We start from the raw sequence: 27720 nt of genomic DNA, 5'->3' as shown, positions 1-27720 counted from the left end.
AGGGCTTGAGTATCAGTGTTTTGTGACTCAGTCTGGAAATCTTTTTCTGCATGTCTTTAGTACAACTAACACCTGGGGATTAGTAGCCAGGGCTGTGGGTAAGACAAACCTAGGTTCAGCTCCCATCTCTGCAGCTGAATGGAGGATGAGGAAAATCATTTAGCCTAGCTGGGCCTGTCTCTTCATGTGCAAAATGTAGGTAATTAACACAACCTACCTCACGGGATTATATTGAGAATTAGAAATAACATATGTAATACAGTAAGCTATTACTATCACATATTGGCAACAATAATACATTTTATTTAAAAAAAAAAAAAAAACATGCTTTACTCATTTCAACCTTGGGGACTCCCAACTTAAATAACTTTATTTCTAATTTTCAAATTGGAAATGTCAGTATGTGCAACAATGTACATTACTTGAGTCTCCAGAGAGCTTTCATTTAAAAAATCTGATGAGGTTTATGGAACAATCCTAAACTTTTGGTTTTTATACATAATATTATAGTAAGCATTTATATTGGTACCACTCCTCACACAAACACACCTTCCTGTAGCCTTCCTGTTTTTATCTAGAATTAAAAGGGAAGGGAAAACCTTAAAAGAGCTTTAGGCCAAAGAATCTTGGGGTTCAGCTTACTCAGCTTCAACTTTAATTTCTGAGCTCTTAAGACCCACTTGCGTGATAAGAGTAATTCTGCCACCACTCTCCCGGGGCAGGGCGGGGGAGGTAAGCGCCTTCGGAGAGAAACTCAATTCCGTGTACCGCAGCCGGATTCCAGCGCTTCCTGAGAATAGAAAAAACGCTGGGTGGCGTTTTACACAGGCCAGGCTTTTTCCTTCCAGCCCCTTAGTCACGTGGCGCCCTCTTGAGCCCCTGGCCCACCGGCCACTTGCTGGGTTGCTGATGAAGCTCTCCCTCCCGGGAGGATGCGCTGGGGGTTCACGGCTGCCGGATTCTGGAAAAGCCGGGGACCTCCGGGGTCACAGCCACCAGACCAAAGGCTCCGGTCCCGAACCCGAGCGGGGATGAGCTCCCAGGTGACGCGAGGTGCCAGCCTTCCATTCGAGGGACACTTGGCAGGTCCGCGAAGTTTTCCCCAGAGACAGGACTCGCAACAGGTCAGAGGCAGGACCAGGAGGGGTCGGGCGGAGCCTAACTCCGCCGCGGCCGGTGAATCAGCACCACCCAGCGCCGGGGCCAGCCATTTCCAGCCAATGCCAGACCTGAGGAGGAGTAGCGAGGCCGCTGGCCACCAGCCACTCAGGGCTCACCGGACCTGGAGAAAGGTGACATCATCGTAGCTGGGAGGTGTCCGAAGGCTCCACCAATGGGAGGCAGGTGAAGTGGCTAGCCTTCTACAGCTCTTGGCCAATACTAACAAAGCAAAAGGGGGCCCGGTTGTCGGTATAGAACCAATGGAAAACAGGGGAAAAGCACGAGGCGGAGTTGCGAATCCTGTCACCAATTGGAAAGAGGGGGGTGGAGCCCGGGCCTTGTCAAGCGTGACCAACCACCGAGAGGAGCGGACTTTGAGGGGCGGAGCTGTGGTGTCCTCTCCCAATCGCACAAGGCCAGGGGCGGGGTATTCTTTAGGGTGCCCAATGAGGAACGCAGCCGAAGCGGGCCTGTCAAGAGAAGGGGCTGGGGGCGGGGGGATGGTGAGTCGGGGATAAACACTCCGCGGCGGTGGCGGCTGCTGCTCTGCTCCGGGTTCTGTCACCGTGTCGGCGGTGCCCAGCTCACTGGCCCCCTCCCCCTCCCGGCGAGCGTGTTCGCCAGTGGCTCCTTCAGCCCTGCTCCGCGGGGTCCACAGCGGGGCGCGGGTGTCCGGCGGCCGCGGCGAGCCTGTGGGCAGTGGGGGTTGGTCCCGTGGCTCCGGCCCCCGGTGCAGAATGGCGGCGGCGGTTCGGATGAACATCCAGATGCTGCTGGAGGCGGCCGACTATCTGGAGCGGCGGGAGAGAGGTGCACGGGGACAGGGAGGCGTCTGGCCCGAGCCGGGGCCGGGGGTCCTGAGGGACGGGGCGGTGGGTCAGGGAGCCCAGCCTCTCCGGGGGTGGTTGGAGGCGCCGAGAGCGCGACCGCGAGCGCTCCCAACCCCTCCGGCTTTCCCCACGCGCGCTCTGAAAGGAGGCCTCTGCTGCCCCAAAAGCAATGAATGGGGGTGAGAAAGAAGCTGCTGTCCCCCAGGTCCTGGGCGCAACCTCCTCCCCACCCCCTTGCGAGTAGGGTTGCCCAGAGCCTTCTCAGCCAGTCCCCTCTGATTTAACCTCACCTGCGCTGGTGCCCGCCAGCCCCCAAGTGGGCCTGCGCCCTGTCTCCCAAGCCGAGGAGCAGTGTCTCGCCTGGCCCCGGGTCGGGGTTCGCCCCGCACTTCGCCTGAGGTTGCTCCCACTTAATCCACACCAACCTGCTGGACATTGCTAATGGGCGACCAAAGCTCGGCGAGCTTAAGCCACTTGCTGTGCCTTTCTCAACAATGAGCAACTGGAATCTTCTTTTACACCTGCTTGGAACTAAGGGTATTTACACAATTAAAAAAAAAAAATCATTGTTCTCAGAATTCCACCTTGCTCTGTTTAGTTATTTCCACAATATTCTTTTAAAGATAAATAAATAAATGAAAAGGGGGAAACTGTGAAAGGGATGGAGTATTAAATGTTCTAGGCTCATTCATTAACTGGATCCTCCGGTTTTCTAGAAGCTGAACATGGTTATGCCTCCATGTTACCATACAATAACAAGGACAGAGATGCCTTAAAACGGAGGAATAAATCCAAGAAGAATAACAGCAGTAGCAGGTAATTTGGTAAATATTTCTCTTTCTCATCTAGATTATACTGTAGGTGATATAAATGGCAGAATGTAAGTTGTCTGTTGTGATTATAACCCTGTAAATACATTAAGTGGTGATCATGATTCAGTACTGCACACATGGTCTTAAGACATTTGAGGAAGCAGCCCTTCAGTTTAAGTTGAGAGGACTGAAAAGAAAAAGAAAAATGTTTGCATTTCTTTATGAGCTCTTTTAAATTTTAATTTTGCTTTTTTCCCCTTGCTGAACAAAAATTTGTGAAAGCTTTAAGTGAGATTAGCAATAATGTCAATATTTCACCTTCAGAAGTTGCAAGTTCAGAGCCAGTTTTCTATAGATCAAAATGCTGGACATTTTCAATTTCCGTTTCATAATGAAGATTTTATAAACATTAAGCATCACACAGTAGTTTGTCTGATAATCTAATTTTTCACATCTATTTATAATGGCAAAGATGAATGATTGAGGTTAAAGCCTACCTCTCTAGTGATGGAGGAACAAATAGTATTGAACTACTAATATGTTACCTTTTTGTGTTAGCCTCACAAATTGCCTTATAGTTCTTAAAAGCTATAAATTTCACTGGAAAGTATTTAATTAATGGTCAGTGAAATTGTATATTAAAGTCCTAAGCATAGTTCCTGGTACATATAAATACTCCATCATTCTTCTCACCACTTTTTCCTTCTCTTTTCCCTTAAAATATTATTTGGCTAGGAATTCTGTTTTATTAGATTCATTCAAGTTTACCTTTCTTGCTAGATTAAAATCATTGACATTTTCATCACTAATTTAGAATCTTATCCTTCTCTCACTCTCATGAATAACTTGTTGCAAGTAACTATGTGGGTAGCCTCTGTGGCTTAATACAGACCATTTAAGGCTGGAAAGGTCCCACTTAAACCTAAAACTCACTTGTTCTTGTTGCCTAGTCTGGCCTTGGTTCACCCCTGGTCCTTAGTATTAGTAGAATCACAGGATGTGAGTAGCACCTTTGTGCCATGCTCTTGACTAAGATGCACATGAAGGATGAACCTGCTAATTACCTGGTGGATTTTCCTTGTCCTCCCATCTTAAATATAACCTGAAGGTTGTAGCCAATGATTCTGTGGATGGGCTAAAACCCTTTAGGAAGGATGTAAGTATTGACTTGGATTACACATGGTATCAAAACAACTAAGCTGTGTTGCATTTTGTTACAGTTTAAACTTTTAAATTTTTGTTTGAAAAAACTTTGAAACCTTTCAGTTTATTTTATTTTTTTTGAAAAAGCATAGTCTACTTTTGCTTTTATTGTCCATGTTATTAATGCTTAAATACCTTAACACTTTATTTTTTCCTAAGTTTCACAGAAAGATTGTGGGGGGATTTTCAGTAGTAGTGGAAAGTAGAAAAGAAGATGTTGTTGAAGATAAATGTCTTGGTCCAGAAAAGATGATTAGGAAAGAAAACTGATATTTGAGAATTTTAAACCAAGAAATGGATTCTTTTTAGTAACAAGCATTATTCCTACAAAGTGGCCACAATTTCTGATATTTAAAAAAAAAAAAAAAAACTCATATCTTCTATTAATGGGTTTGGTTTGCTTTCCATGTTTGGAGACAAAAGACTATCAGAGTTGTCCATGTATTTGACTAACAAGGAATTCATGTACTATATTAAGTGGCATATGGAGCTCTGAGGGACTATGATTTTACCTGGAGATGGCACCAAGCAAACATATGAAGCAAGAACAGGTAGTTTTATTTAAGTGCGATCACTTCTTTCATGACCTGTCAGAATGTCCCTTAGCTGAGGAGTAAGTCATCTCAACAGAGAAGACAGTTTGACTCCTTGGTTTGAATCAGCTTTATATTCAAGGCCACATATGATCAGGATTTTGAACTGAGATGAGGGCGGGGGAGAATATACTGCTAGTTTACAGAACAGTAGTTTATTCCTGGTTATTCAGGTTGAAATGCTGTACTCTTTGCTTATAGAGTCTGAGGCAGTACTTGTCCTTGAACAACAAAAAAATAAGATTTAACTATTATGTCAAACTTCTTGGGAACTGAAAATGCAGTTTATTTAAAAGCTGTTTGTAAAAAAAAATGAAATTTGAATATTGATTGTTTGGGAACCATCCAAAAACTACTGGAATAGGGGAAGATGAAACATTTTTTTCCTTGCCCACTGATTTTTTAAATCAGTTATTATTTATAATTGAAATCTAGAGTTTATTGTTGTTTTATTTTTTAAGAGACAAGATCTCACTAGGTTGCCTAGATTGGCCTCCTACTTACTCCTGGGTTTAAGCAATCTTCCGCCTCTAGAGTAGCTGGGATTACAGGCATGAGCCACCATTCCCAACTCTAGAGCTTTTCAAAATATGTTTTGTCACATTAGTAAAGTAGGTTTTAGCAGTCATGTGAAGAGGAAGTTCAGTTCTTTTATGACAGAGGCTGGCAGGTGCAGTGGCACACACCTGTAATCCTAGCAACTCAGGAGGCTAAGACAGGAGGATCACAAGTTCAAGGACAGCCTTGGCAATTTAGAGATACCCTGCCTCAAAATAATAAGTAAAAAGGGCTAGGGATGTAGCTCAGTGGTAGGGTGCTCTTGGGCTCAATCCCCAATACCATAAAACAAACAAACAAAAACCTGCTAAATAGCTGAACTGACAAGAAGAGTCTTTCTGAACCCAAGGACATTTCTCATTTTTCACACTGTAGTTTGACTTAGTTATTTTTTCATCTGAAATTTGACCTATATCAGTGATTCAAGAGTTACCAAATCTTCAATAATCACATGGAAAAGTTTTGACACGGGATACCTATGTATTCTTATAATGCTTTAATTAAAAATGTAAATGCATAACCATCAATAGGCAGCAAGCAATCTCTGAATCACTTTTGAAACGGTTACTTTTTATTAATAACTAACTCAGTTTTAGCAAATAAAATGCACTTCAGCAATGACCTAGCCATTAGGTAGACGTCTCCCTTTAAAAAGCACCATGTTTCGACACTCTTAAGTAATTAGGTAAAATTTGTAGTTTCCAAGACTCTGTTCAGAGTTTGGAAAGAGTTGTGCTTCTTATGTTGTTGGTTTTTTTTTTTTTAAGTTTTTCTTGGAAATTCAATGTTATATAACTATATAAATCTCTCTATATATACACATCTCTTTAAAGAATCCAGAAATGTTGGATATGAGTACTGTGCAGGCTGCTATTTTCTACTGCCTTTTCAACCTATTCGCCTTACTTTCCACCTACTTACTGATGGCCCTTGACCAGAGCTAAACAGGGAAATTTTAACCAGCTGTTGTCATTTACTTTCATATATTAAAAAAAAAAAAATCTGTTAAGTCTCCAATTTCTTATTCCCATTTAAAAGTAAAATGCCACATAATTTAAAGCCAAAGGTTTGCAACATACGCTGGGTTTCTTGGTAACTATGGTATCCTGCTGGTCATTGAAGGAAATAAACCTTAGAAAAATGTACCTAACTAATGGTGATGGATAGCCAAGTAAATCAATTGAAAACTTTAAGTTTTGAGGTCCATGTATCATTTACCTAGAAAGTAAATATTCAAAAGCTTAAAATACCATCGTTATTCTCATTTCTTTTTTCCTCATAAATAAAAATTCATCTCCCAAGGGCCTCATAGAAGAGAAATTTTAGTGCAGCCCTAGAAGTTTCCCATTTCAAGACAACACCCTGCGCTCACCCAGACACATATAATTTCATTGCCTCCCATCTGTGGTGCAGGTGAACTTGGTGGTGAAGTTCCCAATGTAAATGAGTAACTACTCATCCTCAAGGTAATCTTCCTCCATGGTTGCTGGGAGACTTTATCTCCTAGACTCAGTAAGGCCACCAGTTATGGCCCCACAGAATCCGGGACCTGAGCTATGGCATAAACTCCTAAGCTGATTAGATTCCAGAAAATTTCAGTAAGAAATGTCAAGATTCAGCTCCTTTGTAAGGCTGGAGGTTGCCAAGTTCATAACTGGTTAGGAAGGCATTGGATGAGGACACTAAAGAGGGGCCACATTGACTGACTTCCTGTGACTTTGTGGAAACTTTTCCATAAAATCTTAAACTAGATCTAATCTTCAAAGTCAACTATTAACACACTAATAAATATAATTTTACACCCCCCACCACCTTTTATCCAAAGCTTTCTCATTAATTTTGCAGTTGTTACCTCACTGATCCATGCTTTTCAGTGGTTTATTGGCAATAATTTTTATTCCCATTTTACAGAAGAATTAATCAAGGATAGGATTATAAAAATTTTAAAATCGTCTATAGTACTGATCAGTGGCAAAACTGAACTTTGAATTCCACCCTAACTTCTGCTTTAACTAGCCAATTGTCTCTGTGTTAAGCTGAGTTTTGGAAACCCCTCCCTAAAATCACTTGATAGCTATTCAACAGTAGCATCTTTCGGAAGGCTGTTAATTCATGGAGACAAAAGATTGGGGGAGGATTATTTTATTGTTTAAAACTGTAAGCTATAGTCAAACAACTTAAATTAAATTTTGGTGTATGCTACCCCTAGAAAAACCTGCAGGGGTAGGGTGGGGGTGCCACCTCCTCTGTTTTACCCTAAAGAAAGCTTTGTGGTATTATATAATCCAAATTCACATTGCATTGCACTGCTGTTTTTCTCTTTGTATAAATAGACTCTTTTCTTTCGTTTCTTCAAAAGGATTACTTTTGTACCAGGAAATGTCACTGCTCCTTGAACTCTGTTATAGATATTTACATTTATCTAACTTCCCAAATGGACTAATTTCTTTGGAGCCCGTGAATTTTTCTCCCTTTCTCTTTTATCTTACCAACTTTGGACAGAAAGAAGTTAAAATAATTGTTTTGATGTTGAAATTTAGTCCTTTAAGACAAGAATAATCTTATTGTTTCCTCTTTCAGATCAACTCACAATGAAATGGAGAAGAATAGGTGAGCTGGGGATTTGGGAGGTGGAATGTGGGGTGTTTTGATGCATTTTCTATTCAAGTTTTTGGTTGCTTTTATTTTTCTCTCTTCCTATTGGTGGCACCTGATTTAAGAGTTTACTCAGGGCCCTTTAAGCAGCATTGCTCATAAATCTTGAATGGATGAAGAGCTTGACAGTTCCAAAGACCATACCCTTGACCCGTCCCCAGCCCCAGAGGACTCCTGAGGAATAAATGCCTTTATGTAGTTATCCCGCAGACTATAGCATGTTAATTCCTAGGCCATATTTCTACAAATAACATTTTTAAAAATGTACATACTACTGAATATAATTGGCAATGCTGTCTTAAATCATGTATACACACATACACACTTGTGTATACATATATATGTGTAAACTTGCAATTTAGTTGTGAATGAAGATTCTCAAAATTCAAGCAAATATGTGTATGGCAGAAATTTGGAGATAGTGACCAACAAGAGAAGGCCTGCTGCCCTCACTGGGCTCCATTGTGCCACAAGCCTGAGTTGATTCTCTTTCACCTTGATTGCCTCTTACTGTTTATTTAATTCTTTATTTTCCAAATGAAGTTGCCCATCCGTCAGTGACATAGCCTAGTGGTTCCCAACTCTGCTTGCATGTAACCATCATTTGCAATGCTTTTATTTTAACATTTTTAAAAATCTTTTCATGTTAAATACATCATATACATACACTTGTGTATTTTATGGGGGTAGAAAATAGATGTTTATTTCTTCTGATTCTATAAAATAACTTTTTATTATAGAAAATTTCAAATATACAAACGTAGAGTGAATAATGTAATCAAGTCTTGTGTCTCCACCACCAGTTTCAGTAATTATTAACATTTTTGCCAATCTTCTATAATCAAAACTATCCCTCTTCATGAAATATTGTAAAGCAGATTTTCTATTTCTAGTAAAGACTCTTTAAAAAAAATGATACTCGCTTTTTACTATGCTGAAAAACAATTAATGGCAATTTTTTGTGGAGCTTTAAAAAAAAAAAAATGCCCAGACCTCATCCTTAGCAATTCTGACTTAATTGGTTTGGGTTGAGACTCTGTACTAGTATTTTTCAAAAGCTCCCCAGGTGATTCTCATGTGCAGCCAGGGCTGAGAACCATCGAGCAAGTCTCGTTCTAGTCTCTGAGCTCCCATCAACTTGAAATGTGGGCTACCCATCCAAATTGAATGGCTTTCTCAGTGCCCTGCATGAACAAGAAGATAATGTGTAACGATGGCTCTGTAAATACATGTGACTGTTTCATGCAAACCTTCTTTGAAAAAGGAGTCTGACTCTGAAAGTCAGGATCTGAATGATATTGATATTTTATCAGTAAAAGGGCAGACTAGACCCTTACCAGGGAAGATCTTGGAAAAGGATGAACATTTAGCCTTTCCTCACTGCAATATCTTCTATGTGTGTGTGCACACACGCGTACAATGTTGGTTGAGTGCCTTAGCGTACATGTAATTTTTCCCCATCCCTTCTTCCCTCTTAGCTGTTCTGCGATTGTGACAGACCATGTTTCCTTTGTGCTTAGAACTTATACATTGTGGACTAGAAACTCAAAGGTATTATCTTTGGAAAGGTGGGCAGCTGTGGCTTTCCTTTCTCATCTTTAGATTTACTCCTTTCTTCTGCCTTTGCAGCAAACTGGGTAAACTGGGAGGGACTATTTCTGCTGAGAAGGCTTCTAGTTCTCCTTCTCTCCTCTAACCTTTTAATTAGGCATTTATTTGTACAATTACTAAAATTTCATCCTTTCAGGTAAAGACTCTTAGACTAGCTAGACCTCTTTGTGCCTTTTACCTCTGCAAGAATTCCACACAATGTTAAGGCATCATTTATTTTAGAAACTCAGGGGTGTTTATTTTCTGTCTACTTGTGGCCCAAGAGCTTGGGCTGTGTACTGGGTATTAGGTGAGTTCATACCAGGGCATCTAATCAGTGAGGTCCTCATCCCAGAGAAATGTGTGGTTTGTCTAAAGAGAAACATGCAGGGACTGTTTCAATGAATATGCTAAGTGATTGAAGTATGCACAGGACTCTGTGGAGGCAAAAATTCTAGAAAACTGGATTTGAAGTCATTATTGGGCTAGCTGCTTATAATTCAGATTGCTTCCATATGACCAATTTTTACTTGTGAAAGGATTAGTCTTCCCCCCCACCCTCCACTTTCCTTTCTTTTTGGAATTCGGTCCTATAAGGTCTTAATAATTATTTCACTGGTCTAGAGCACGTGAACAGAAGAGAAGAAAGTAAGGACTCAATTTACTTAATTTAACCAAGCATTGGTTGCTGCAGTTCAGGGAAGGAGTTTAAAATTGTCAGGCTTTTCTCCTTTGTTTGTGCAGATACTTAAGAGTTTTTTAGTTTTAAGATCAAAGAGCTACTCTTATAATCTCCCTGGCTTTGGTAGCTGATGCCTATAAAGAATACTACTCTGCTAAATGCTAATACATGTTAGCCTTTTTTTACCTTAAAACAAAACAAAAGATTGTCAGGGCTCTCAAAAAATAAAAAGCAACTTATGATAAGAAGTTCTAAAATTAGGAAATTGTATAATTCACTATACTTCTTCTTAGAAGCCTTTTCTGTGGGTGAGCCGATGTGGCTCAGTGGTAGAGCACCTTCCTAGAATGTGTGAGGGCCTGGGTTCAATCCCCAGTATTGCAAAAAAGTAGCTAGGTAAAACCTTTCTGTGGTACCTTAGAGGTTCTTAATAATTAGTGTTACTCTAGGTTATCAGGATCCACTATGAGGATATTAGATTCAACATTGTGACTTTTAAGTAACTTGGTATCGGTGGGAGGGTAAAAGAAGACATCTAGAATGGTGGCGATGGTATCTTCTACTCAGTAGAATAAGCATTGGTTATGTACCTACAGCCATGTAGTTGGCATTGGGAGTACTGAGCCCAGGAACGACCAAGGCCCTGCCATGGGGAGCTGTTTCCATATCACTCCAGCGAGGTCCTGTTTGTTGGCCCTGTTGTTGTCCCATGGCCTGCAGCATTGTAACTAATTGGGGAGTGGGGGTGAAACCTCCTAAGGAAACACCCTTGTGTTGGTATACATGGTGTTTCCTTTCCTTTTCTTTTTTGTTATTTAAACTCATCTTGTAAAAATATTTGAGAAATATAGAAAATAATACTAAAAACTAAAATTTTGTCAGAAATAAACTAAGATAACTTCAAAATATTTCTTTCCAATTATTTTGGAAAATAACTCTAAAAATATAGATTAGTGTAAAAAAATAAGAAAATTCAGAAAAGCACAAAGAACATAAAAATCATCTGTAATAGGCCTCTCAGGGATAACAACTGGTAACATTTGTTCCACATCCATCTAGATTTTTGTATATTTTTAAGATCAACATAGGATTATATATTAAATAATTGTAGTTTGTTTCTTTTCAAGTTACTTTATGGACATTTTCCATTGTCATTAAATCTCCATCTCCAGCATTACTTTTAGTAAATGCTCAGTATTATGTCATATGGTTGTGTCGTAACTCCTATAACCATTCCCCTAATGTAGGTTCTTCCCAGTGTTTTGTCAATGTAACTAATGCTTCCTCAAACTGACTTGTAGATACACCTCTGTTCAACATCATCTTTATTTCCATAGGACAAATTTGTAGCTGTGTAATTAATGGCATACAGGTTTTTATGATTTTAGATGTTGATTATTAGGTTGCCCACCAGGCAAATTACAGACAGTATTTTTCTTATGCCTTTACAGTTGATATTATAACTTAAGACTTTTATCAGTTTGATAAGTCAAAAACAACAGCAACAAAAAACACACAAAGGCAATTTGTTTTAATTTGCATTTCTTGTATTACTAGCACAGTTGAAGAATTTTCATGTGTGTGTGAGTATGTGTTGCTGTTAAATAACCTTTGTCTAATTTTATATACTATAGAGTTTATCCCTCCCTTCCCTCCTCCTCTCCCCCCTCCTTCTTTTCGCTAGTACTGANCCTTTATTTTACACTATTTCTTTTTGCAGTACTGAGGATTAAACCCAAGACCTCACACATGTTAGGCCATTGTTCTATGACTGAGCTACATCCCCTGCCCAACTCTTTTTATTTTAAAAAGATTCAATAATGTAAAGGATATATATAGAAGATATTACCCCTTTTTTAATTCACATAATTGTCCAGTTTGTCATTTACCTTCAGGAAATCGGTCTCCTCTCACTGATTGAAGTTGATGCCTCTGGTGTATACTTAACTGCTGTGTGTGCCCAAGTCTGTCCCTAGACTTGTTCTTGTAGTCCACTGATTCATTGATCCATCTCTTTTTCCTTGCCTTTATAAAAGTATTTTTAATCATTGAGGTTCCATTATTTATTTCAGAGTCTAGTAAAGCAAATCTCTTCTTGCTTTCATTTTCCTTCCTTTTTTAATTTTTCCATTTTTTTTTACCAGTTTATTTTTTCCGACAAATTTTTAACCAAACTGTCAGTTCCCATCCCCCAAATTCTTTGAGGATTTTAAAAAATCAAAATCACACAGTTCCAATATAAATTAATCTTTAAAAAGTTTATGTTTACATATTAGGTCTTTCCACTCAGGCTTTGGTGTGAGTCTTAATTTATTCAGACCTCTTTACCATGTCCAAGTAAAGTTTTGCATTGTTTCCTTGTAGATCATCCACATTTCTTGCAAAAGCTAATTCCGAGTTTATATGTTTTTATATTGCTGTTGGTTTCCCATTGAAGTTAACTAATCAATTCTTGTTTGAGTATAGGAAATCTTTTAACCTTTAGTTGTTCTGTCCTGTTTATTGATGATAATTCTCCTGTTTCTTTCTCTTAGCTTTGAATTACTCTGCTCTAAATGCCTTTCAGTAAACCCTACAGCAAATGGGGACTGTGATTACATGTAAGTTGCAGCCAACAGGTCAGGAGGCAGTGCTAGAATGGACTTTTTCAAAAGAAGGCTCTGGCATCTCCTTTAATAGTAGACACCCACTTTTCTGGAATGGTACATATGCAGGCCTTGCTGGAATTAGGCAGCTGGTCTAGACAGGTTACCTCTGCCAGAGTCTTCTGACCCTATGACAAAAGATTTTTGTGTGTGCTCTGTTGGGAAGACTCAGCAGCCTGATCTAAGCTGTTATTTCCATTTGGTCAAACAGGATTTCAGTGACATCTGGTCTGGCATGAGAAACAATTTCAGTCAGGTCTCTTCTGGCAGAATGTTCTAATTTATCACAGTTCCCTGTAGTCCTTTCTTTGGCATTCTGACTTTTCAAATGACCATGTTCCTCATATAGGAAGGCCGAGGGCCTGACTTATGCATGGGACCTGGGTTGTGGTATGTATTGCACCACTCTTACTGCTTCTGAACTCCCTTGACCACATTCAGGTTTCATCTAGGATGTCATAACAAATCCACATTTGTCGCCACATGGGGTAAGGGCATGCCTATTCATTATAGAGGGTCAGCATAGGGATCAGTGTGCAAATCCCAGTCCGTGCTAACAAAGTGGAGGAGATTTGTACCATTAGAGTCTCTTTTCTGCAGTATACCTTTTGTGTAGATGGCATTTGCCCTTGGAAGCACTTGGAGAAAAGACCAATGCTGGTTATTTTACTAATTTCCAATCCCCTAACTGGAGCACTGGGGGCTACTCCCTGATTTGTTGTCAAGGGAATTAATAGTCAAAGAGTGGGATAGAACTAGCCATACTAATTATAATATTAAAGTAAAAATTAGGTTCTGGAAAGGAAATTTAGCAAGGTATACATTAGTAAAGAAGCAGTCTTAGCCGGGCACACTGGCGCATGCCTGTAATCCCAGCAACTTGGGGGAGCTGAGAGGCAGGAGGATCATGAGTTCAAAGCCAGCCTCAGCAAAAACAACTCAGTGAGACCCTGTCTCTAAATAAAATACAAAATAGGGCTGGGGATGTGGCTCAGTGGTTGAGTGGCCCTGAGTTCAATCCCAGGTACCCGTCCCCAACCCCCAAAAAGAAGTGATCTTATTTCTTCAAAATGTAGCCACCATGAGTTATTATTTATACATTACTCACTGAGTATATTATTACCTTTGTATTTTCTACAAAGATGTGTCAGCACAGTTGTGAGGAATCTTCAGAACCTTCCAGGTTCCAATTAAGTTAGTAATAATGATGCATTTGACAATCATTATCCCTCAAGGGAGAAATAATGTCTCAAGGGATCATTTTAGAAAAAGAAGAAAAGTACTTCCCCACCTCCCAAAGCATGATTTGTTGTCTTCATCTGGATTTTTTGTTTTAAGGCTTTGTTCTCAACCCAAAATCTATTATGACTCTTATTCACTCTTAGGGACTAATTTTTGATTCCTTAATAAGACTTGTTTCTTCTTACCCTATACTAAATCCCCTCTTTTTCTTACTATGCAGCTTACGCATAACTACATCTGAAATTATTTTTATTTGACCTCTAATTATCCTATAGAATTTATGACACTAGTAATTGGCTAAGTCTGTGCCAACATCAAGGTTAGAGATAAAATGATGAAACCTCAGAGTTAAATAAGCTGTTCTTTCTTTTTGGACAATAATCTTTGGCTCAATTTTAATGAAAAACTAGTACTCAGGAAGGTCAGATATATCATGTTTCTTAGGTAAGGCTATCATGAATTACCAAAGATATCACATTCTACTCTTATATCAGTGTCTACAGATGCATTATTATTTCTAGGCTCCAGTGGGTTAACAAGAAATAGAAGACAAAGTCACTTCCATTATTTGGTAATGAACAAAATAGATGAGTTAGATACATAAGAGGTCCACAGTATATGAATGAATGAATGAACATGATCTATTTGGTGGGAGGGGAAGAAGGGTATGATAGACTACAAAAGCTTGAAAATCTTTTAGGGAAATGTAAATTAACCAAGATGCTTATAGATAAGGGAGGAGAAAAAACATTTGGTAGAGGGCAAAGAGGAGGCTGTTCTAGAGCTTCAGGTGAGAGGGGATATTTTTCATGGTAGACAAGATAAATCATTTTGCTGTAACTCATTTACTTTGATCACTGTGACTAAATTTTTGCACCTCAAAGGCAGGGACTTAGTCTTATTCAGCATATATTCCAGTACTTGGGAAAGTAGTAGCACATAGTAATCCTTTGAGAAATGTGTGAAACAAATATATACTTCAAGATGTCCACCCATGAACTTAATGACTTATCTACCCTCTTTACTGACTGTCATTCTGCCTTGACCTTATAATTCTTTTTTTCTCTTATACTTTGCTGTGAAAGTCTGAGGGAGAGAGTAATTTCAGTTACACCTTCAATAAATAAAAGTAATTACCAATAACAGTGCTTCCCCAAACATGTACACATGTGCGTAGATGAACATTGACACCTCATTTGATAGCACTTTCAATCTTGACTACATCCAAGTCAGGAAGAATCCTAGGTATAGAATACTAAATTCTGGAGCTATTCTCTTCCTACAGTATTACTCTTTTTTGTTAAAACTGTTCCCCAGGTTATATATCTACCAGCCTGAGAGAGAGAGAGGAATAGATTCAAGCTTAAATCTGGAGGCAAAAATATAAGAAGAGCTCATTCAGAGTTGTCTAAGGGCACACTCTGGGATAGCCCAGGTGCCTTCTGTCAGACCAGAGCTGCCTTCAGTTATAACTTCCTTCACTTGGATTTTTGGTTTTCCATCCTTCATGACTGACAAGTGGCATGCGACTATATTTCATATTTAAATCTTTTATCAGTTGGAATTTATTTTGATGTTGACCTCCCCACTCCCTTGCCATTTTCCAAACAAACATTTCCCCTACCAAGGAACTGGAGTGTTATCTTCCTTATATGCTAAATTCATATCTACTCTTAGGTTTGTTTCTGGTGACTTTTATTCTGTTCACTTGATTTGCCTGTCTGTTCTTGCATTAGTCCTATGCTGTTTTTAATTATTGAAGCTTTATAATATAATTTAATATCTGGTACAGCACATTCCTCCTCATTAGTCTTCTTTTTCAAAAAATTTGGCAGTCTCACACATTTATTCTTCTAAATGAAGTTTAAACTAATTTTCCAGCATTAAAAAGAATACTGTTGAGATTTTGTTTTCTTGGAATTGTGTTAAATTTGTAGACAAACTTGGGAAACAGTGACATTTTTACTTTGAGGGTTCATATCCAGGAATGTGCTATTTTTCCACTTACTCAGATTTGCTTGTGTCCTTCAGCTATGTTTTATTGTTTTCTTCCCATAGATCCTTCCCAAACTGTTACAACTGTTTGCTCCTAAATATGCTATAGTTTCTTCTTACTGTGAGAGCTTTTAGTTGTCTGTATGTGATTGACTTTGCAGGCTAGTGCACACTGGCCCCTTTACCTTTCTGTGGCCATTGCAGTGGAGGTGCGGGAGGGAGGCCCAGGCCCTTCAGGAAGCTTCTCCTGGAGTGAGGCAGATGCTTCCCTCCTGTCCTTGGAATCCTTTCCACCTGCTTCTACATGGTGTGTGGCTACAAAGCAATCTTTCCCTTTATATTTATTAGCTTTATAAAGTATTTGCTGATTTTGAAATGTAAAAAAGTAATACTTTTAGCATAAACAATATCTGCATTTCCATAGAAAAAGGATTTAATTTTTTCATTAAATATTTTAATGACAAAAGAGAACTGTTTTCTTTAAGGAAGAGTTCAGCAAACTGAGTTTTATCAGATAGCCTCTTTCCACCTCGTGACACACTTGGAGTTCCCTGTTGGTTGTAAGAGGAGTGTTAGAGCGCTGTAATTGTTTGTTTGCGCACAGTAATTACCCTTCTTGAGAGGAAACTAGGATTGAAAGAATAACTGCAGCCATGCACAAAGCACTCCATGTCAGACCCTGGCTCAGGTCCTATGTTCCTATAGACCAGAACTATATCAGCCTGTATGTAATAATCAAAGTGATCTTTCTAAAGAATTAGCAGGTGAAGTTTGTTAAAGTTCATAACCTAGGTACAAAGCAGTATGGATCAGCATTAAAACATGCTTTCAGGGCAGGAGGGAGCCAATGTTTGGCACAACACCCCTCTGCTGGGGCTGGGAGCTGGGAGGCAGCTCTTGGCAGCAGGAGGACTATCCCACGAAGATATTATGGGAGGAGATCCAAGTGGAGGGGTCAGATTGAGGTATCGGGTGGCTTGCTGTTGAGTGTATGTGGCAAAACCCCTGCTAGTTCCCCAAGGGTAGTTAGACCTAGGTCAAAATGGGACAGAGACTGAGAGGAAAGAGCTGAAATAGGTGGTGGTTCTGCTTGTTTTGGATCTGGGAGTTCGGTGGGGTACCTTGGATTAGCCACAGGATTCCAGATTCCAGGATGATGGGGGGAGTGTGTGTGTGTGTGTGTGTGTGTGTCTCAGTTGAAGTAAGAATCCTCACTGGAAGCTGTTACCAAGGAGTCCATTTGTTTCTTTATCTGGTGCAGGGGTTGGATTTCACTACAGTATGATGGAACTGAGCCTGTTTAATATCCCTCCTCTGTGGTTGGCCCAGGTTCTGGCATGGGGAGGTGTCTGCAGGTGGTGGCATGTGGGCAGGACAGCCATCAGGTTGGAGCAGTAAGGTGTTGGGAAAGGCAAGGAAGACCCTGGCAAAGACAGAAGTTGGCTTTGGATCTCTACAAAATAACTCTGGTTCTATTTTTTTTTTTTTTTTAAGAACTGGGCCAGAAAACCCTGAATGAACAGGTATTACCCTCAGCTTGATTAGTCGAAAGTCTTATTACTAGTTCACGCTGGAAGTGTCACTTGGAAACCCACATTTGGGTAGTGAAAATAGTGCTTTTTGGGCTATACTGCTGTCTAACTAGAAATGACAATGCATTGAAAGATGACTTTATTACATTTTTATCAGTGGACAAACTTCCTAAAAAATTTACATACTCATATCTGTATTTAAACTCACATCATAAAGACTAAAATGATACTGTTGTGAATCATGTAGTCATTGCAAATATCAAGTAGGCTCAAAAATGTCTAAATATAATTTTAATTTTTTAACTTTTTCTCCTGATTTGAAAATCAGTCTTCAAACCTTACAGTAAGAAATAAGCTGGTGAGAATAAATATGTAACTACAGAAGTGACTAGTTATACTTCCTCATTGTGTTTCTGAAATCATGATCTATTTTCATGGCTCTTTTTGAGGAATGTTGTCCATGGTGAACAATTTATCCACAGCTTCCACTTTTCTTTATTTTTTTTCCCATGCAATAGTGGGAGGAGCAACCTGCTCATGTGAGTCTTTGCTTATGGCTCTTCCACAAGGACAGGTTTTCAGAGCCAGTAGAAGTCTTATAAAATACTATAAAGCATTTGTGCCCTTACGTCTTCCCAGCTCAGAAATGAATGCTGTTCTCCTCGAGCTTGTCAAAGTTTAGAGGCTCCTGGAGCAGCCAGGAAAATTTCCTCATGATCTAGACGAGGCAGGGGCTCAGGAGAACATCTAACCAGAACTTCCTAGATTTGCCTTTGGGGAATATCCCACATCTGGTAGAGGTTGTGAATTGCCTTCCTAGGTCAGTATCATGCCTGTTTATTGAGGGTTTTGGGGTGTTTTTTTAAACCTGTATTCTCAGCTTTTGCTAATATAGTAACATTCTTCCTTACATTCTTATTTAACATTCTTAGATAAATGCATATTTATCTGAAGGCGTAAGACTGAGTACAACTGCAGGTGCAAAGATGTAGTGGAGATGGACTCTGTCCTCTAGAAGCTTAAAGTCTAGTTGGACAGATGACACAAGCCACTCAGCAAACATTTATTTAGCCTGTGTGTGCTGGGGGCACTGTGCCTACACAGCAATGATTAAGCTGCAGACCCAACTTACTAAGGAGTTTGCAGCAAATGGTTAGGAAGCAAATACCAAACGACGTGGGCAGATCAGTGAACTTCCCAGGGAGTAGTGGTAACCAGTAGGCCCCCAGGAAGTACAGCATCTGCATGTGCTGGGATGGCTTGGGAAAGCTCTAAGGAGGTGATGGGCTTAAGCAGGTACTCCAAATCTTGGCTGTTTCATTCATGGAATCTGCTTGATTCTAGAATATAGCCCAAATCAAAATTTCAATGAAGGGTAAATTTCCAAAATTGTGAGGACTCTTGTTTTCCTGGTCATTCTGTAATAAAAGATTCTCTTTAGTGGGTAGTGTTGCTTCCTTCTCATCCAACCTCTGTCTCTCTCCCACTCCGTCCCATTGCACCATTGTCTATGCTCCAGAACAAGAAGCAATTCTGCTCAGCTGTCCAACTGGCTTGTTAGTATAGCAAAGGCAATGACATCCTTTTTTCATATTTAAAAACAAAATTAACTTTTTGAATTGCAATACGGTTACATGGTTGAAAGACCAAAAAGTATAAAGAATTATTCAGGCCAGGCATGGTGGCGCATGCCTATAATCCCAGCAGTTCAGGAGGCTAAGTCAGGAGGATTGTGAGTTCAAAGCCAGCCTCAGCTAAAGCAAGGCACTAAGCAACTCAGTGAGACCCTGTCTCTAAATAAAATACAAAATAGGACTGGGGACTTGGCTAAGTGGTCAAGTGCCCCTGAGTTAAAAAAAAAAAGTTTCAGTAAAAATTTCCCTTTCTCCCTCCCTTATCTATCTAACTATTCCTTGTCTTCTCTCTACCCAGCCAGTCATTAGTCTCTTACAAATAATTCCAGTTTATGAACTTAAAAGGAAACATGAATATAGATTCTTGTTTACTGTCTGTTTTACACAAATAGCATATCATGCTCATGCTTTGATGTCTTGCTCTTCCTCACTTCATAACAGTTCTGGGAAGAGACCTTTCCCACAGTACGTGGAGCACATTCTCTCTCCAAGGTCCTCCACCATGTGATGTGCCATAGTGTATTTAATCAGTGCCCCATGGTGGTCATTTGTGTTGTTGCCATATTTGCTATTACAAATAAAGCCTACCACCACAAGAATGGGATCCTAATTAGTTTAAGTTATACTCCATACAAGTATAATATGTCAAAATTGACTCTACTGTCATATATGTCTAAAAAGAACAAATGAAAAAATAAAGCCTCGGTGAATATTGGTACACATGTCATTCATTGATGCACGTAAATGCAGCATTAATACAGTTCTGGTACTCTAGTGGTTTTGAACAGGGGTCTTTTACAAAGAGAAGTATGGGTTTAAAAGGATTCTCCATTTGGCGTATCATTATTTTCTGATTTGGATGTTCTAAATACAAATAGATTGTTCTATAATACAAAAAGATTTAACTTTGAAACCCTGGATTTTGCTTCTTAGTGCTTTTTCCCAGAGTTGTCTGGCTGCAAACCAAGTTTATTTGGCAAGAGGTAGCATTTGCCATCACTGGGCCTGGGCAACTTCGTACACTTTAAGAACGCACTCTTCCTGGGGCATCTTCCAGCCCACTGTGAAATTCTCACATGCTACTGCAATCTTGTTTTTGTAGGCGGGCTCATCTTCGCTTGTGCTTAGAGAAGTTAAAGGTGTTGGTGCCACTGGGACCCGAATCAAATCGACACACTACGTTGAGTTTATTAACAAAAGCCAAATTGCACATAAAGGTAAGTGTGTCTTGGGATGCCTCTTTGTCTTTTCCTATCTAGTAAGGGCTTATCTGTTGTTATCGGGGACAAACAAAGGCATCTCTCTAGGACAGTCCTGTCCTCTGAACTCCTCCACCCTGAATACAGACATCTCCAGTGCAACACGTCCAAACCGAGTATTTCTCACGTCCAGAGTTCAGTGGTCCATCCAGCTTTCCTTGCAACTGTATAAACTAGAAACTCGGGGTCCTTGGGTGGCTCCTGTCCCTTGACCATATACCTAAACCATCCCCAAGACCTAACTATTTCACAGCTTCGTCTACCTTCATCTTCACCCTAACACACTTCAACAAAACCTTCAGGATCAGGATGTGGGATCTCCCTACATCTCTCTCACCTGCACTCCAGTCAGCTATCCATGCTTCCTGAGGACAATCCTGCCAAAGCACAAGTCAACACATTCCTCTTTTTAAATTCTTGGGTCACTCAGGACAAACTGTGTCACCACCTCCCCAACACACACCAGGCTCCGCCTGACCTCGACCTCCCTGCCTATGCAGCAGCATCTCATGCCACAGATGTCCCTCTCTCCAGCCCTCTTCCAGTCTCTTGCACTTGTCATGTTCTCTTACCACAGGGCCATTGCACATGCTGCTCCCTCTGTGGTGCACATCCTCCCTCTTCTCCACTCATCCTCCAGATCTCAGCCCACATCCACCTACTCAGAGAAGACTTCACTGACTTTCCTGACTCCGTCACCTTCCTGTGACAGGTGGTGCTGTCATTAGGCATCTCAGTCTCTCTCAACCCTTGTCATAGTAGACATTTGGCAGTGGTTTGTGTGACTAGTAGGTGTCCCCATTATTAAACTGCAGAGTCCACAAGAGAGGAACTAGGCCTTTGTGTCCACCTTATGTCCCCAGCAACTCAGTGTCTAACCCAGAGGCCCCCCTTCAGTGACCAGCTTGAGATATGTTCAAACTTCCGAAAGCCATAGCCAAAATCAATGCTTGGCATGTTTTTATAGTCATATCTTGATTGGATAGATATCACTTTAATTTTGGTTAGTAGCCTGCATGCATGACAATTCTGCAAGGAAAAGAACCTCTATTTAAAGCCAAACAGCTACAATTAAACACTTCTCTTAATTATCTGAAGAATATGAGAAGCTAGGGGGCAGATTTATAAAAATAAGTTATCTATGGAAATGTGTCTTATAAGCTCTTCTGTTGGACAATTTGGAATCAAGACTCCAAAGGGAACTGTTATTTCCTGCTAACAAACAGAAGTTAATTGAGATTGGGCATGACACAAAAAAAAGTGCTTATGTAATTGGGACATGTTCTTGAATAAACATAATTTTAAATAGAAGTGTGTTTCTTTAGCTCCCATCATATGCAATTTTCTATTCAGAAAGATGAGGTATTCAAAGGATCGCTGCAGCCCAGGGAGGCCAGGTTGAGGGGTATGGGATGCCAGCATGTTGGAGCTCAGCCTCCCCATGACAGACCAGTGCCCACATTGTGCCAGCACTGTCGGAGCTGAAGGCGTTAGATGAAGCCACAGTCCCTGACCAGCGCCCTCCTGTCTCAAAGAGGCGCTTGACAAGTGACATGCCAAATGGCTCCTAGGGACAGCTGGCACATATCACTGTTGGAAGAAAAGATGCAGGGTTACTGCTGATTCAGAAATTCCCTGCGGGCTCTACCAACTACCCCTTGACTTGCAGAAACTTGAAGATTGTGACAGAAAAGCTGTTCACCAAATAGATCAACTTCAGCGCGAGCAGCGGCACCTGAAGAGGCAGCTGGAGAAGCTGGGCATTGAGAGGATGCGGATGGACAGCACCGGCTCCACAGTGTCCTCGGAGCGCTCAGACTCTGACAGGGGTAAGTGTCCTCCCTCCTCCACCTGCCAGCCAGGGAACAGCGCTGCTCAGGGGAGGCTTGATAGGGAAGATGGAATTGCTTGTGACTTAGGGAAGTAGGTAGAGTAGGGCGACTGCAGGAGTCACCCCCTCTCCTATCAGGTCGCAGGGTCCAAAGAAGGGTTGGTTGGGGGTGGTCTGGTTTTCAGCCTGGATTTTCTGCAGATTGACTTCACTAACATGTGCATCTCTCACACGTACCCTGCAGAAGAAATCGATGTCGACGTGGAAAGCACAGACTATCTCACAGGGGACCTGGACTGGAGCAGCAGCAGTGTGAGTGATTCTGACGAGCGGGGCAGCATGCAGAGCCTCGGCAGTGATGAGGGCTACTCCAGCTCCGGCATCAAGAGAACAAAGCTCCAGGACAGTCATAAGACGTGTCTCGGGCTCTAAGAGAGTGGTCGCTGGGCTGCCTCCCTGGTGGTTCTCCCTGTCGGATCGATTAGGTAGTGTATTGGACCTGCCCACGCCGCCGCCCTTGCACGTAAACTTCAGTGTACCACCTTTACCAAAATCAGCTTTGTAAAAGTTTTCGAGGAAGTGCGTAGGATTGTGGGTTTCTGATTGCATCCACTAGCTTCTCTCTCTCCATAAAAATTCGTCTCTGAGAGACTGTACATTCCAATCAATTCGAAGCACCCAAGAATTCTTAAGCAATTTTCACATCTCAGCAACTTCCCCTCTTCTTTACTGTCCTCAGTAGCTGACCAGACCTTTCTTAAAGTTTTCTGGCTTACTATGTTACTTGCCTAGGAGAAATGTCCGAGTGTGTCTTGTGCTTAGGAAACCGAAGGAAACAGACTTTTAAAGTTGAGATCCTGATCTCAAAACTCCAAAGTAAGCTTTGAAAGCAGGATTTAAGAGCACTTAACCGTGGACCTCACCCCGTGAGGAAGTCAGGAATACCTCCAGAAAACACCCTCCACACACACCTTGCTGATCCCCGACCGCCGCCGCGTGTGGATGGGAGCAGTATTTCTCACTTTAGAACGGACACCTTGGCAGCGTGTCTTTGGGTCGCACAGCTTAGGAAAGTTCCATCGTTGTTTGTTCCCACAAACACAACGGTACGATCTCTGTGTGCGCTGTCCTTGGACCTCGCTGTGTACTGCTGTCTCAAGGCACATTTCCCCTCCAAGTTTGTTATGCTACTTGTCTCTGGAACATTTTTTTTTCCTACCTCAGAGATAAATGAGATCTCCATTTCCCACTTCACAAAAGTGATTATGCCTCTTTTCCCCCCCACCCCAAATAAGTGACATTTGGTCCAAGTCTAATCTATTTTCCTATTTAACTTTCAGCAATAACTGAGCTTTGGCCCTAGCTGAGCTAGTGGCCATCATCAGTGAGAGGAAAGTCCGCATTTCTACTCTCTGAGTCGCAGGTGGACGGAGGGGCTGTACAGTGTTACTAGAACTCCTCTCCTAATGGATTCTTTTTGGACACACCCAGAAACTTCTTTATGGAGGCTTTTGGGTTGATAGTTTAAAAGGCTGATTTTTCTCTTTGGTTATGATTTCTCCCTTAAGTGGTCTCCCACTTTGTAGCATTTTTATTTAAGCTAAAACAGAGCACATGTATATGTACATAAGACACATTAAATCTATAAATACTATTTATTCATTTTATATAAACTAATGTAATGGAAAATAAATTCTTATGACTGTGCTTTTATAGATGTTCTAGAAACTTTGTATGTAGGTATCTACAAATTTGGTTCATTCCCCTGAATATTTTTGCATTCATATCTTTGAGGTCTTAATGTTTTCAGCCTCTAGTGAATCTTTTTCATTGAAGTTGAACCATTTGTAAAATCTGTGACGCTGCAGCAGAGTGTGTGTCACAAAGTGATGGGACATTCCTAAAATCCACAGATGTACCGCGACCTAAGGGCTCAGTGGCTGACTCAGCAACGGGCAGCCATCCCACGCTGCCCTGCTGGGCTGCGGTCACTAGCGCATCACAGCCTCACAGCTCATCCAGCGCCTCCACTTTCACACAAGTCAAGTCAAGTTCAAATGCACTCCATACAGGAGCTCATTCTCTACATGAAGAGCAGCCTAAACGAAGCAAGATCACTTTTGTGGGTTTTCTTTTTTTCTTTTTTTTAATGATTTGTTAATGTATTTTTTAAAAAATGTCTTTAATTGGAAGTAGTGGACTCCTAAATGATTCCAAAGTCATCTGTAATAATTCTGTTTTGGTTTTGTTCTGCTTTTTCTTCATTTCGGCTTTGGGTGGGGGGAGGGGCAGATAATACAAAGGATTTTTTTTTTTTTTATTGGTTGGAATCTTTTCCAATTACCAGCTGAAGATTTGCACTGAAATACAACTTGTATGCCTTTTGCATTTTTAAAGCCTGCTTCCTGAATTTAAGCAGAGTGGTAGTGTTCAAAGAGCCAGCTCAGCCTGTAACATGTTTGAAAAGATATATCTGCACTTTGAGGTCCCTTTCGAATGCCATTCGCTAGACCTCTCAAGCATTTTTTATGATTGCTACATCCAAGCGCCTCACAAGTCCACAATGCTGATGGATGCCACATGGCATTGAAAACTCAAGACTTTGGAAAAGCTTGTGGGCTTGCATTGGGGGAGGGAAGGGAACAGAATTTGTGTACTTGTTTGTTTAATTTAGAAATAAGGCATCTGAGAGATGCCATTATTTTCTGTGTTTTAATTGTTGTGCCTTTGAGTTAAACTGCATTTTTGTCTTTTGGTTGAAATATGAAATGTACTGTCCCAATATAAAACAGTAATTATTTGACCTTTGCACTGTTTGTCTGGTCCTTTTCAATTTGATTGCATCTAAGTGTAGATCTCTATATTTTTAATGCACTTGTGAAAAACTGACACCAGGGTTAGACATTACTTTCAAAGTTCAAGGTAGACCGAGTCAGCATGCTAGACAGGCTTTTCTCTCTAACCAAAACTGTAACCTTCAGGACCAGCAAACTCAGCCCAAGGCAGCTAATCCCCTTCCCCATGTGGCTGAATTGCAGCCGTGATTCACCAATCTGTCCTCTCTCGTTCACTGATCCACCAGCGTGACTGCTAAGAGCTATAGAGTCTTTTTGATTCGTTTTTTTAAGCAAAATGAAAACCTTTCTATTAGGGTCGATGGGGGGAGGAGACGAGCAAAGATATAAACCCCAGCCTTTAAGACGTTGACAATTGTACGTAAATATAGATATGTATAAATATAGGCACATGCATATTTTTATGTGAAAGTTCTTTTTAAAAAAAACTAAAAAGAAATCTAAACTGCACTCTTATTGATACCATCGTAATGCAAATGGGAAAAGAAGAGAACATCATCTGATTTAATTTCATGCCATGAAAAATATATATACGTGTGCTTCTGTTAACATTCCCTAAAAACCCAGCTTTCCATCCCTTGTTGGCATTGAATGGTGGGCTGAGCACCCAGGGTGTTTTGCTTGCGGTTTTCTTTTGCTTAGCAGAGATCTTGAACTCTTCAAGGTGCTGATAGAAACTGCTGGCTCCTTTCTCTACTCACAGACTTGATGCTAGTTTAGCGATTCAAAGAGCATCACATTTTTGAGCAGACCCTAGAGTCTCCCTGTCAACCCAAGACTAAAACAATTCCATCTTCAATTCAAACTTGAGCATTAAGTAGGACCTGGCCCTGCAAATGGGCCACTTGAGTGGTGGCTGTTGTATTGTTCTTTAAGGTGGGCATTTTCCTTTAAGCTCTACTTTTTCAAAAGAAACAAACGTCTCTCCCTGGGTTTCCTATGGGCCTCTCTCTCTTGTCTCTGGAGTGGCCAAGAACAAATCCTGGGGTCTGAAAAAAATATATATATGTAAACTAGGTGAGATGTGATGCTCAAAATAACCTCTTAGCAATATCCTGGGGCTTGAGAATGGATTTTGTGGACTTTTTTCCTCTTGCCTTCTTCCTCATCCTTTAAAGAGAGAACTTATTTTTGAAAAGCATATATATTATATATACACACACACACGCATTATTATTTAGGTTTTTATTCCATACTGTACTGGCAAGAATACCACTTTCATCGAATCTTGGTCTTTTCTGTTTCTTCTTTACTTGTGTCCCCCAGATTTCTTCGTCTTCCCCTCTTTACCTTCCCTGCGTGTTGAACACCAGGTAGTAAGAGCCTGAAAGGCAGTTTTCTGCATGTCCATCTGTCCTTTTTCTGTCTGACTCTGATGCGTTATGTTTTGGTACCTGGCTACTCCTGACTTAAGAATCCTTCCTGGGAGAAGACAACCCAAGACCCTTTCCCATGAGGTGGTTTTCCTCACTCTACACCTTCAGATCTCTGTAGACCGGAGGATATTTTGTGTTCAAAGATAGTGGGGTTGGGGTGGGTGGGTACAATATGTGACTTATCATGATATTTTTCATTATCAATATTTGTTACCCGATTTTCTTATACTGTGTTCTTCTGGAAGAAGCAATAATTGGCACTGCTAGATTCAGCTATTGAATGGCTGAAGAAATTGAGTATGTTTGTCTTCTCTCTCAAAATCATAAAATGAGAATTTGTAAGGCACCCAATTCTAAAATTGATTTAGATTTTTAATTTTGATTTCTTATCCTACCTGAGGGGGTGATGGGTTGAAGGGGGCCTCCTTCATTTTAGCTTTTACCTGAGAACCAAACTGCCTTTACCCCCTGTCTCTAGAATTGGTGCTCTTGAAATATTGCTGTTAACCATCAGTTGGGGGTGGGGGCACCTTCCTAAAGGTAAACACAGCCTAAACAGGGGAGTAGCCAATGAAAGAATGGGAAATTCTGTTTCCAGATGTTTATTTCTTTATGTAAATAAGACGCCAATGTAAATCCCGTGTCAAGACCATAGAGAATGGTGCTTTTTATTACAGTTAGCACATGCATTTTTAGAAACAATTACATGTTTTAGAGAATCTTTGCTGTGTATATGTAAACTTCTGTATTGTTCAACTGTTAACAAATAAATTATTTCATTATTAAAGAGATGCTGGTCTTCCTATCTTTCCAGTGTTTGTATCCTGGTTTCCCCTGGCATGGTTTTTACTTACAGGACTGAGTTAAGCAAATTCGTTTTTTCTTTTTAATTTCATGGCAAATTCCTCATGGCCCAAAGTTTTCAGAACTTGGATTCTGTGATGATCATTTATTACTTTTTTTTTTTTTGAACCATGATTGAACCCAAGACACTTTACCACTAAGCCTCATCCCCAGCCCTTTTTTTTAAAATTAAATAACATCATTTTATTTATTTATTCTTTTATCTGGTGCTGAGGATTTAATCCAGTGCCTCATACGTGCAAGGCAAGCACTCTACCACTGAACCACAATCCCCAACCCCCACCCCAGCCCTTTTTTATATTTTATTTAGAGACAGGTTCTGACTGAGTTGCTTAGTGCCTTGCTTTTTTTTTTTAATTATACTATGTCATTCATTTTTTAAAATACCTTTATTTATTTATTT

At 40.5% G+C, this 27720-nt stretch overlaps 1 protein-coding gene across 3 annotated transcripts; it reads left to right on the top strand.

Annotated features, from left to right (window-relative positions):
* Positions 1-1643: 1643 nt before the first annotated feature.
* Positions 1644-27240, top strand: Mxd1 (MAX dimerization protein 1). Of its 3 annotated transcripts, none has more exons than XM_015479564.2 (6): positions 1644-1971; positions 2708-2807; positions 7738-7767; positions 20235-20349; positions 22061-22220; positions 22467-27240. In XM_015479564.2, the coding sequence occupies exons 1-6, from the start codon at positions 1899-1901 to the stop codon at positions 22652-22654; spliced, it is 666 nt and encodes a 221-aa protein (XP_015335050.1). In that variant the 5' UTR covers positions 1644-1898; the 3' UTR covers positions 22655-27240. The 3 variants fall into 3 exon arrangements, with proteins under 3 accessions (XP_015335050.1, XP_048660124.1, XP_048660125.1); XM_048804168.1 differs by lacking the exon at positions 1644-1971 and adding an exon at positions 2014-2528; XM_048804167.1 differs by lacking the exon at positions 7738-7767.
* Positions 27241-27720: the final 480 nt, after the last annotated feature.

Source organism: Marmota marmota, unplaced genomic scaffold (genome assembly GCF_001458135.2).
Source record: "Marmota marmota marmota unplaced genomic scaffold, marMar, whole genome shotgun sequence".
NCBI classification, from domain to species: Eukaryota; Metazoa; Chordata; class Mammalia; order Rodentia; family Sciuridae; genus Marmota; species Marmota marmota.
The sequence above is the reverse complement of the archived record's forward strand: the minus strand, read 5'-3'. Positions and strand labels throughout refer to the sequence as shown.

Excerpts from the sequence above, each read along its gene's own strand:
- Mxd1 (XM_015479564.2), top strand. The coding sequence starts at position 1,899 with ATGGCGGCGGCGGTTCGGATGAACATCCAGATGCTGCTGGAGGCGGCC. Across the intron at positions 2,808-7,737 it reads AAGAATAACAGCAGTAGCAG|ATCAACTCACAATGAAATGG; the intron begins GTAATTTGGTAA and ends TTCCTCTTTCAG. Across the intron at positions 7,768-20,234 it reads AATGAAATGGAGAAGAATAG|GCGGGCTCATCTTCGCTTGT; the intron begins GTGAGCTGGGGA and ends TTGTTTTTGTAG.